This window comes from Seriola lalandi, unplaced genomic scaffold (assembly GCF_002814215.2).
Source record: "Seriola lalandi dorsalis isolate HSWRI2012SDOR001 ecotype SW California unplaced genomic scaffold, Sedor1 jcf7180002054887, whole genome shotgun sequence".
NCBI classification, from domain to species: domain Eukaryota; kingdom Metazoa; phylum Chordata; class Actinopteri; order Carangiformes; family Carangidae; genus Seriola; species Seriola lalandi.
In genome coordinates this window covers 1,187,924-1,199,994 of record NW_019525439.1, presented here as the reverse complement: position 1 = coordinate 1,199,994, position 12,071 = coordinate 1,187,924, and the positions used below count along the sequence as shown (strand labels likewise).

General features: G+C 38.0%; 2 protein-coding genes across 2 annotated transcripts in view; one reads left to right on the top strand and one right to left on the bottom strand.

Moving 5' to 3' along the window:
- Positions 1 to 3,532: 3,532 nt before the first annotated feature.
- Positions 3,533 to 5,576, bottom strand: cdca5 (cell division cycle associated 5). The gene has a single exon (XM_023429116.2). The coding sequence runs from the start codon at positions 5,474 to 5,476 to the stop codon at positions 4,679 to 4,681; it is 798 nt and encodes a 265-aa protein (XP_023284884.1). The 5' UTR covers positions 5,477 to 5,576; the 3' UTR covers positions 3,533 to 4,678.
- Positions 5,577 to 5,617: 41 nt separating this feature from the next.
- The window catches only part of psmb2 (proteasome 20S subunit beta 2), a 13,302-nt gene continuing 6,848 nt past the window's right edge, over positions 5,618 to 12,071 (top strand). The window contains exons 1-3 of the mRNA XM_023429117.2: positions 5,618 to 5,829; positions 6,356 to 6,478; positions 7,030 to 7,100. Coding sequence (XP_023284885.1) covers positions 5,739 to 5,829; positions 6,356 to 6,478; positions 7,030 to 7,100 — 285 coding nt within the window. The 5' untranslated portion in view covers positions 5,618 to 5,738. The remainder of the gene's footprint in view (positions 5,830 to 6,355; positions 6,479 to 7,029; positions 7,101 to 12,071) is intronic.

The following is a 12,071-nucleotide window of genomic DNA, read 5'->3' as shown; positions in this document are numbered from 1 at the left end:
ATGGGAAGAGAGAGAGAGAGAGAGAGAGAGAGAGAGAGAGAGAGAGAAAAGAAGAAGAGAGAGGAAAGAGCATCCAGCAGTGCAGGGAGCTTCCTCTGTGCTGTCAAAGCCTCTGGATCATGTCCCCATTGGTCTTTCTCTTTCACACACACACACACACACACACACACACACACACACACACACACACACACACACACACACACACACACGTTCCCTCACCCAATTGCTCTGTTCTCTCCCTCAAACCAACCCCTCTCCTCCCTCTCCTCCCTCTCATGAAAAGAGTGTCTTGGCAGGGTAATTAAGAATGGCCTCTAAACACAGGAGTATGGCAGGAACGCTCCAGATGAAAGTAAATGATTAAAATAATTACAGGCTGAGAGCTGACGAGCCGGAGTGTGGGGTGGCCGCCGGACATTTGTCGGTAATTAGATAATTAATCTGAATGCAAATGATGAGCCCTAACGAAGCAGTCAAGCTGAACCAGCGACAACTGCCGTGAGTGAAATGTGGTGGTGGTGGGGGTGTGTGTGTATGTGTGGAGGGGATGGGGGGGGGGAGAAAAGAGGAAAAAGCAGAGGGAGAGATGGGTAAAAAAAAAAAAAAAAAAACACATGAATATGAGTGTAAAATATCCAACCTCCCCCAAAAAATGAACAGACTCCAAAGAAAAAGCAGCAGCAGCAGCAGCATTGTAAATCAATAACTGTTTCTGGCAGTGACAGCTCAAAAAAAAAAAAACACCCTCCTCCTTCACTCTGTTTGTAACTTTCAGTGGAAGTGTAAAGTAGACATGAATACCTTGTTAAAAATATACAAAAGGCATGCCACCATGTGTTGTGCTGAAAGCAACCTAGGGAGCTGAGATGCCAAATGAAGAGTATGAAGATGAAATGGCACCTGCGGAAGAAAACAGAGCACGCTTTGCACACCCTAAAATGCGTGAGCAAATTGTGGATTTACTCGTTCACTACTACACACACTCACACACACTCATTATTTCTCTACGTGTCTCGTTCTCATACACACTCACAAATACTATCAGTGTGCCGTCGTGCTCTAAGCAGAGGTAAACATCTAACTTCATACCTTATTCATGGCTGTTTTTTTTTTTTGTTTCAAGGTAGGTATAACAGGTGGAGATGATGTACTTGTCAGCATCCTCTGCAACAGTGTGGATCACTTATATTTAAATAGAGATCTTCAGGGTTTATTTATTATGATTCCACCTGATAATACATTGCAGTGGAAGCTGTGCCAGTTCTGTCTTTATCAACAGCATTGGGCTGGATTACCAAATGCCCAGGAGCCGCAGACACCCGGGGGTCCCAAAAGTCCCAGGTTTACTCCACATCATTTGGGTCTACATAATCTGATTAATCAAAGATTTGTTACACATTTGCAACACTAAAGTACAATTTCAGCTATGACAGGGACTCCATCCTCCATCTTTTTGGCCCTGCTGTGTCGAAATCCAGCTTAAAGACCCTTTTTTTGTTTCAGTTATATTGTTTATCATAAGTTTAGTTTACATGGATTTGTTGTTTTATCAAATTGCTTTTTCTGTTTACCAAATCAACACAAAGAAAACCTTGGGTAAAGTAGAATTATTTCATCATAGGAGAACGTTAATTTTCATTTTCGAAGCTAATACCAGACAAATTTTGGCATTTTTACATAAAACATGGACTTAAACAATAAATCAGTGACCAAAATAGTTGGCAATTACTTTTCTGCCAATCATCCAATCAACTATTTAATCTTCTGGTGTGTTTTTCGGGCACCAGGGGAATTAATGAAGTTGCCATAGTGGAGGTCAAGAGGTGCCCAACAACAATATTTTGCCCTGGGGCCCCCGAGGGGGTTGATCTTGTCCATGGTTGTAACTTGTAACTTGAATAAGGAGCATCGTGATTTTTACAGTATGAAGTGGTGCACTGAATACATATTAACATGAGTATACGCAAACTTCAACTCCAGCATGAACCAAGTCTCTCCCAAAGTTTTCCTCTTTTAATCACGAAGACAGAATCCATTGACAGTAAACAGAAATAATTCAGTTGCTGCTCAGGCTGGGTATTGCCTGAAAATGTTCAACTCTCTGCTGCGTTTTATTACATGTATCAAAACAACATTTTTTTTTTTTACCTTATATTGTGGAATATTTATTACAAAACTTTTTCATTTATCAGAAGCCAAAGTGTTACATGTTGTCTAAACCCAACTAGCCTTACCAGAACGTTAACCTCAATAAATAAGTAGAACATCTAATTATTCAAACATTATTTGAGTCAGTTATGGTCCAACTAAAATAAAGAGGAGCATTTGATACTTGTGGAAATTTTTGATACAACCAAAACCCTAACACCAAATATTGAGATTCAACACCCAGCCCTTTGTAGCTGTCGTAACTTGACAATCCTTATATGATTGAATAAAAAGAATTGAAAACATGGACTCAATCATTAGTGTCTGGATTACATTGAATCATGGTGAAGTCAAAACAAAGACTACTCTTAAAAATTGAAGTCATATATTTTTGCTCTGTACTGTTGAAAATCTCAGAATCGTGAACAAATAATGAATCAATTAACCTGCCTGGTTTTTAACATTTACAGTTGGGTTATAAATTAAAGGCAAAGACAGCAAGGTGTCTAAATAAGGTGCTGGGCCTCTACAGGTGGGATGGTTGTCTTCTATAAGATATTGCCTCACCTGGTGTTTTGATGATGGTGGTAAAGAGCATTTCCATACTCATTAAACCATCCGGTGACTCTGTGGTCTGTGTAGAAGCATCTGTACTTGATGTTTTTCCAATCATTTATTCAAGTTTTTCCTTTAATGTGTCACCTGTATTGTTAATCAGCTGCTAATGTATTTAAATAATTCATTATCTAGAGTCAAACAACTCATGACCCCACACAGACTAGTTTATTTAAGAGAGAAGCACCAGTTAGAAGCAGGCGTGACAGCAGACAGCATCCCTCCTTGTTAGTGTAAATTACAACAACACCCACTTAGACCTTTATGAGACTCTGGAGGAAAATGTTTTTACCTGTCCACCATCCTCATTAAATCCAGACAGATCACCCACCCACTCCTTCATTCAGTCTGCCTCATCAGTCACTGGAGACCACTGCCGTGTATAGGAATGTGCTGTTAGTCATCATGCTTGGCTACTACCTTATTAGACCCCAGTCAAATTAACATGGTTTGTAATGAGTGCCGTCATCCCCCAAAAACCTCAGCTCAACAAATACATTTCAAAGCTCAGTTTACTTTTGGCTAATTATAGAGGCGGGTTTTTAATGGCATTGTCTCCAAACTTGTGTCATCGTGTAACCTTAGGAATAACTTGAGTTTCTGCTCTTAAATTCCAACCCTCCACTCAGATGGTAAAGCTGTTAGGCCCAGATTGCACAAATAACTGGCTGTTTTGGAGTCCTTTTTATGGAGGCTACGAGAAACTCTAAATCCTATGACTGTGTTTTTGAATGTGTGTTTCTTTAAAAGAAAACAGGACAAAATCTCAAAATATCTAATGGCAATTTTAATTGAGTGAGTATTTATTTACATGAACAGTCAAAAAAAACGATGACAGGTTTTCTTTTATGCTTATGCACAGATGTGTGATGACAGCCCAACAACAACATTGAAAGGCGCTGTTTTACAGTGTTAATCTGGATTTCTGAGTAAGTCAAATGTGAATGTAAACACATAATTAAAGGGATGTAAGCTGGTTGCAGACCTCTGAATGGCTACTGACATTTATGTTGTTTTTCAGCAATTAAAATAAAACGAACAATGAAGAGAAACAAAATTCCATTTCAACGTATAAGGGTAGAAACCCAGTCCTGCAATCGTCACGTTTTCCCTCTATGTATCTTCTGCACAACCAGTTTGTGACGAATAAGTGAAGACAATTAACACAGTCAAAGCCCATTTAATAAAAACAAACAAAATGCTGTTTTATCATACCAAGTCAGCAAGACAAACAAAAGGTAAAGGTAACGATTATTTCCATTATCAATCAATTTTCCGATTATGTTTTGACTACTTTTTCAGTCTAGGAAATGTCAAAAAGAAATTACCATCATGCAGAGCCAAAGTGTGACACCTTTAAATTTCTTTAAACCCCAAACTACTCAGTTTATAATGATCTGATGTGATATATATATATATATCAAAAAGCAGCAAATCATCCTATTCAGAGAATATTTGGCATTTTAAAAACTTTTTTTTCCTTGAAAACGACTGAAATGATGAATCAATTAATAAAATAGTTGCCAATTATTTTTCTGTCAGTTGACTGATTGATTAATTGTTTCAGCTCTAAAAGATAATCTATATAAAAGGTTTTAATTATAACAAAAAGAAAGAACATGCTTTTGGTTCACTTGTCTACTGGACATTTTTAAATCAAAACAATACCTATGTGTGACCATACTATCCAGATAAAGAGCAAATCAACCACATTAAGAGCATTTAAATGAACAACCAAACATAAGAACCTCCGAAAAATCAACATTTACAATAAAAACTTGAAATATATGAAAGCTTTTCTTTCTGAGTATGAAACAAACCAGGAGTCAGTGTTTTTTCAGCATGTCATTGACAGAAACAGCATGCCATAAGAGAGTCCTTCAGTCTGTCCAGGACTTTCAGTCTCAGTATTTTACTCCACGACCAGCTGAAACTCCTCTGCCTCCTCAAACATTGCGTTCATCTCTGCAGCCAGTGTGTCCAGCTCTATTGTGTCTATCTGCTGGACCTTCTTCCTCCTCCTCTTCTCCCTCACCACAGCCACTCCAGGGATGTTTGGGTCCGGCTCGGGGAAAGCTGAACCACGGTCATCCGCCTCGAGCAAAGACGTGAAAGAGTTCAGACAAGACAAGGACCCTAAGGCCTCCAGACCTCTCTTGGGCGGCCGGACTCTATGGACCACCTCGGGGGTCTGCAGCTTTTCAAAGCCAAATAAAGTCTCACGGGAGTCAGGGCTGCTGAACGAGTTGTCGCTGAGCCTGCTGTAGGACCGGCGCACTTTTTGCGACCACACTGCGTCCTCTGGATCCACCGCCGGCTCCTGGGGACGAGAGGGCGGCGGTGAGGATGGGAGGATCGGTGAGGGCATAGCGGCCTTCTTCTTCTTCTTCTTAGCCGAGGAGGAGCCACCACAGTCCGGGGCTGGAGCTGGAGTGGAGACCTTCTGCTTTTTCTGCTGGTCGCCTTCCGATCCCGACCGTCTCGGCGTGTTCTCCTTGTTATGCTCCGACGGTGCGACTGTTTTTCTGGGAGCTATTTTCCTCACAGTTATGGAGCGTTTAACGCAGACAGCCGCCGTCGCCGTCGCCATTTTTTTGTCTGTTTGTATGTTAGCCTGAGAAGGAGAACTCAACCGCGGTGACCGTCTCCGCAGCGAGCCGTTGAGCTTATTAGACTCCGACATTACGCTTTGAGGCGTCCCTTCGTTCATACTAACCTTCAACCGGGAAAACGATCGATTCTTGTCGTGTCTATTTTGAAATAAAACGGTGATGGTTTTTCGGTCTCAGTGAGTCCGCTCAAATCGCCCGCCCTCGTCGCGTAGAAAGGACGAAAGCGTTTTTTCCGGTGACGTACTCAGCCTGCGTCAATCGTCTCAAACTTTTGCTGTGTAATCTGTGCATCCGCGGCCAAGAGGCACCTGCTGTTTCAAAGTATTTTATAGTTATTTCAACTCACAGCTAATATTCAAGATGGAATATTTGATCGGCATTCAGGGGCCGGATTTTGTCCTCGTTGCTGCCGATAATGTCGCAGCCAGCAGCATCATTCAGATGAAACACGGTATGACAACGCGTTAGCTTAGCATTAGCCATTCAGCCGGTAACTGAAGCTAAATTAGCACACACATGCCTGGTTTATTAGCTCTTGCTGTGGTTATATCTTATTCTTTTCTGCTGACAAATAATCACTAAAACTTCCTCTTGTAGCAGTATACTGTTGTGTAACTTCACGTAAAGACTCACAATGTAACGTTACCACACAATCTGAATGTGACTTGAGCTAACAAAGCTAACAGGGGCTAAGTTAAGTGGCACATAAATCTCTATCATTCTGTTTTTTTTGCAAAATTTGCACATCCTTTCTTTCCATAATTTATAGCAACACAACTAAAGCCATCGGCACGTATTGCTTTGGGTTGAGCAAGTCTTTTCTTTGTGAAAATCAAGATGATCAAGCAGGCTTTTAACAGTGAAAGTGAAAGTCATTGCTGAATTAACGTTTCCCAATCTGACAGTTAACAAATGCACATTTTAATAATTAATTAAAGCAAATTAATGAGTCATATTTCGTGCTCTGTGTTTTTCAGATTATGACAAGATGTTCAAACTCAGTGAGAAGATTTTGCTGCTATGTGTTGGAGAAGCAGGAGACACAGTACAGTTTGCAGAGTACATCCAGAAGAATGTTCAGCTCTATAAAATGAGGAACGGTAAGGACTTCAGACATGATGATTGTGCCACACAATCTCCAGTTCAACTCTTAAGTCACTTCACATCACTGGGTGTTGTATGACAGTTATAAATACAGGTTCCCATTCATTACCAATTTTTAGGTACCATTGATCAAACTATACTTGTTCTGATATATTAGTTTGAGGAATGTGTATATTTTTTTGTTGAAAACAGTTGTTATTTAACTAAAGAAGACACTTTTTTCCAATAAGTCAGTGCCAAACTTGTACATTGTACACTTGTACAAACAGTCTAAATAAAATACAAATTTTCATTTAAATCAGGAGCTATCTGAAATACATAAGATAATACAAATCTGATCAGCAATGCAAACTATTGGTACTTTGGTTTGTGGTGCTACAGATGCATTTTTGACACTACAAAAAAAGTATGAAGACTTAATGCCTTTCCCTAGTCATTGATAAAATGTCATATTGTGAGGAAAAATACCTTTCCTAAAAAAAAAAAAAAACACACATGCACAACTTTGTGTCTAATGTCTTTTTTTTCCCTCCTTCCTATTTCTTAGGATACGAACTCAGTCCAGCAGCAGCAGCAAACTTCACACGAAAGAACCTTGCAGACTACCTTCGGAGCAGGGTAATTATCCTCATCTATAACTATAAATCCATTTACAACATAACTTTTATTTAGAGGGAAATTGCCTGAACTGAATGAATATGCCTGTGAATATTAACACATATGTTAAAGCCACACAGAGCTGGATTTGTAGTCTCATCAAGAGAAATCCAGCTGTGCACAGTGCACACTATCCATTGTGATTTTGAGGAGAAAGAGGAAAACAAATAACAGTAATAACATAACTGCTAGTAATACAGTTAAAGGAAATTTGAATAGTAAGAATTCAGCTCCTAGCTGTTTTCAGTGGAGCAAAGAGTTGTCCCTTGATAATACATTAAAAATCCCTTGAAGCCTTATACCTCGCTAGAGGTTAGTTGTTCCTGCTCACACATTACCGTAACATTTAAACTGCCTCAGTTTGTGAGGGCGATACTTGTTACTGATATGGTCTGTTTTGAGTATCAAATTAACTGTTTTTTTTAAAAACAAAATTAGCTTGTATAGCCAGAGCATAAAAGACCACATATAGAAGGGGATGAACATTTCCTTTTCATTTCAAATATTTATTTTACCTTTTGTTGACACATCCAACAGAAATATTCCATCATTTGTTACTGTCGGCGCTGACCTTATTTGAATGCTGTGGTCTTTTACTGCCAGTCTGTTAAAGGACCATCACTTCCCATAAAACAGTGATACTAACTTTTATTTCAGAGGATTGTTTTCTCATGTCCTACGAATATTGGGTCTGTGTGTGACAATAATCATGAACAAAATAATTGTTTGCATTGAGGGACACATTCTCTTGTTTGAACCTCACAGTTTCACTCAATAACACAAAGGGACGTTGTCTTTTGTGGGACAACTTTATAAAGTTTGCTTCACTCTGGATCAGTTCAGCACACATCCAATGAATTTATAGCATTGAGTTCTTGATTAAGACAAATTGGTCAGAAATGCACGTAATGGGTTAGTAAGAGTCTCCACAAATCAACATGTTTTATCAAAATGCAAAAATAGCAAGTTACTCAGAATTTCCACCAGCCAAACGGGTGTTTAAGAGAGAGAGAGAGAGAGCGTGAGAGACAGTATAATCACATTTTAAATTATAACACTTAACTGAAGTTAAAGGTTTTATGTGAAACATTCAGAAAACCCTTGTTGTTAATGACAGTGGTGGCCATTATGTGAACTGCATCCTGTTGCTTGCATGAATACTTGTACTCCGTAGCTAGGCGTGAGTCAGCATCCTGGGCATTGGGCCAAACAGTGATGTGACATTCACAAGATGGAAACTGATTGATCGTAGCATATTTATCATGTTGATAGATTAGGTAACTGAAGTTACAATTTTATTAGAGTCTGACAATAAACTATATTTGAGTCTATAGACTATGTTTGACAACACTGACATAGCACTAAAATGAAGTGTGGAGATAGATAGTTATGAGACTATAGTATCACAACGTTAGGTTTTTTTGAGATGGCAAACAAGGAAGTCAGGAAAGGCCTCATTCCTGAAATGATGCTCAATCAGTTCACAATCCGTGGCAATAGAAAAGTGATTAATACATGTAAATTCTTTGGCATTCTTACATATAGTAACTTTAGATTTTATGATGCTACTAAAGGCAACCAGCAAAATAATGTAACACATTTCATTTTACTGTCATTGTATACAATTTCCTTTACTACTACTGTCAGATATGATTATGTGTAATCAAAAATTGTCTTTGAAAGTCCACACATTGTTATTCACAGAGAACAAGCTTAACAGTCTTTTGGTGTCTCCAAAAAATGGAAATTCAACTTGCAAAGGCGCACCATCTGCTGCAGTTTGTGTTGCCATGTATTCTCAGACCTGCTCCATCTTTCATGCTTCCAGAGAACATTTTTGTTTTTTTACCTGCTCAGGCAAACTCCTCTATCCCACTGTGAAGACTTTCAACACCAGTATCTTTGTGTATTCTCGCAGTTAACAAAACAGTAGCTAATTAATCTCTTGTACCAGTGGTCACTGTCGGAATTATGCATATTCATTATTGGAGTGATAAGTGAATATACCTATAAATATTTTAATTTCTTTTTTAACTTAGTTACATTCCTCTAGCATTTTCAATCTCATTTTGCTGCAGGGAACAAAGGATAGAATCACAGACTAATTCCCATAAGTTAAAGTAATACTCAATTCAAATTGCTGGTACAGTAACCATATGTAGTAGGTTTACTCATTCATATCAACAATATGTTTAAATTTCTGCTTGAAATTCATTTCTTGTGGCTAAAACAGCAGATGAAAACACTCAAACACAATAGAGGCCTCGCTTGTCTAGATGGTGTGACACAGTCGTGATAGCTGTAGATGAGTAGTCGTCAAGTTCAGGTGGGAATCAAGTCTCACGTGCAATTATACCTGTGTTTGTGTCGATATCAGCTTGAGACATCTAGGCTGAATCAGGAGATGCATTTTGACAGAGGCAGGTACATTTGTCAGCTTGTTGTGAATGGTGATGAAGGTTTCTCCCTTTGAGACTTCATGGCAACACCTGAGCCTGCAGCGCTGTCCCCCACCCTGACTGTGCAGGTCCTCTGGGTGTATTATCAAAATACCATGGTTTTGACCTTCAGTATTTCAATACCAAAATTTAAGCAAACAAAACTTGCCGATTTTATAAAAAAATAAAAGATAAATCTAAAAAATAAGAGAAGGTGCAAAATTTTTCCTCATTACATAAGCTTGGATTTACAAGCATGCGAAGTTAACCAGCTGATTTATCTGTCTGCATTTTCATGAGTTGACGTGTTTATTCTGAACATCGTTTGCAATGTGCACTGCTTTTTGAAATTATGTGTTGAGACTTGCTCTTTAAATTAAGTACTTTTTTTAGCGAATTCATTAGTTATAAGAGCAACGTACTTACTCTACTTTTTTAATGTTTAAAGGTAAAGTGTTTAAAGTCAGTGTCATTTAAGGTTAAACCAGTTACAACACATATTGAAGATATTCATTACATACCAATCATTATGTATCACTTTGCTAACTTGGTATGGATACAGTACCTGTTAGTACAAAATAATGTTTTTCTCTTGTAACTACAGTTGACTATCTAGATGAGCATCTACAGAAAAGGCATAAAATAAATGTGTTTTAAAAACATTCAGATACATATTTTTAGGCCTGCAACGAATAATTGTTTTCATTGCCGGTAATAATATGGTTCATAAAATCTCAGAAAATTAATTAGATGTAAATACATTATCAAAATAGCTGATGATTAACATGCTGTTGATTAATCAATTAATTGCTCTATATATTTTGCATTTGTTTTAACTTAGCACTAAGTTCAAAGCTGCAGCAATTAGTAAACTTTGTTAATCGTTTAATGATTTGTCAAACACTTTACAGTTCCATCTTGTCATTTGTGAGGATTTGCTGCTTTTCATCATCTTATGTGATGTTACAAAAACGATTAATTGATGAATCAAGAAAATAATTGGCAAATTAATCACTAATGGAAATAATCATTTCCTGTCCTTACATAGTTTATTTTTGTGCAATTGCATTAGTTTTAGATGTTACACACCCTGCCTAAGACATCTCTGCTTCTCGTATCCGTGCGTTGTATATTTTGCACTAATTTGTTAAGAGTAGTGCAGCCGCTGCCTGTCACAATAGCAGAAGGGTGAAAATAATTACAAAAAACAATTAGTGTGGCAGAGATGGGAATGTGGGACACATCGAACGGGGGATAGGGATGGAGTAGGAGGAGGAGGAGTGGGGGTCCCAGGGGAGAACAACCAGGCCCAGTAGACAACACCACACAGACTGGAGTGTGAGAACGAGTAGGAGTCAACATACACACAGATACAATATACATGCACACAGAGGGACCTATAGGATTAGGATCGTGTTATTCAGTCAAGGTTGCACATGTGGTGGAGGATAACATTTATATTCATGTCTTGTCATAAGTTGCAACTGTATCGTTATTTTTGTGCCTCACGGTTATGAATTTGGTTTTATGAGTGCAGGATTTACTAATGCCGCGTTCTCATGAGTGCTGAGAATCTGAAGCAATAGCAGTTTCTCCTCTGCATCCCACACCTTCCTCCAGCTATGCTCTTTTCACATCAACCTCCAGAGTACATGGACATTTGCAAATTATGTTGTATAAACAGGTTTTTTTTTTTTTTTTTGCCCCAGAACATCTTGAGTATGTAGAATATGTAATGTGTGTTGTCCATTTGAATGTGAAACAGGGAAAGAGATCATCTGCTAAAGTGTTGAAACATTTAATATCAACTTCAAGTCTGACAGACTCTTAATTATAAAACAATTTTGACCCTCCGTGTCTTATCTGGGTCAATAATTATTCTCCTTGAAAAAGTATCTCACCTGTGTGTGTAACTCAAACCATTTGGTACAACTACTCACGACTTTGTGACTGCAGTGAATGGTTCATTATTTTCATCAGCGATTATTCTACATTCTTGATTAATAGATTCTCCGTTTGGTCCGTGAAGTGTCTGAAAATTGCAAAAAAAAAAAAAAAAATTAAATTTTTTTACAGCACAAGCAGATGTCTGCAGATTGATTGTTTTGTGTGACAAACAGTCAAACAAACAAAGTATTTTAGAATCTGGAAGCCATGAAATTTTGTAATTTTGGTTAAAAAAAAAAAAAGCCTCAGAATCTACTGCAGCTTTTACTTGTTCTATCAACAGTTAACTGTTCAACTCTTTAATAATGTAGTTTACTACGATGGAAACAAAAAGTCCATAAAGTGATGAACAGTTGTGCAGTTCATCTGTTATAGTCCATAACCTTTAAAAACAAAACATGTGCAGCATAGATGGTCTTTGATGCTACAGGCTGGTTTCTCAGACATGGATTAAGCCCATTTGTTGACGAAAAGAAAATTTAATGTAGATTTTTTTTTTTTTTTTTTTTTTTTTTTTTTTAAACCCTTTTCCCCTTTAAATTTAAAC

What these genes read in the sequence shown, in the direction of transcription:
- cdca5 (XM_023429116.2), bottom strand. Translation starts at nt 5,476, where the DNA reads ATGAACGAAGGGACGCCTCAAAGCGTAATGTCGGAGTCTAATAAGCTC.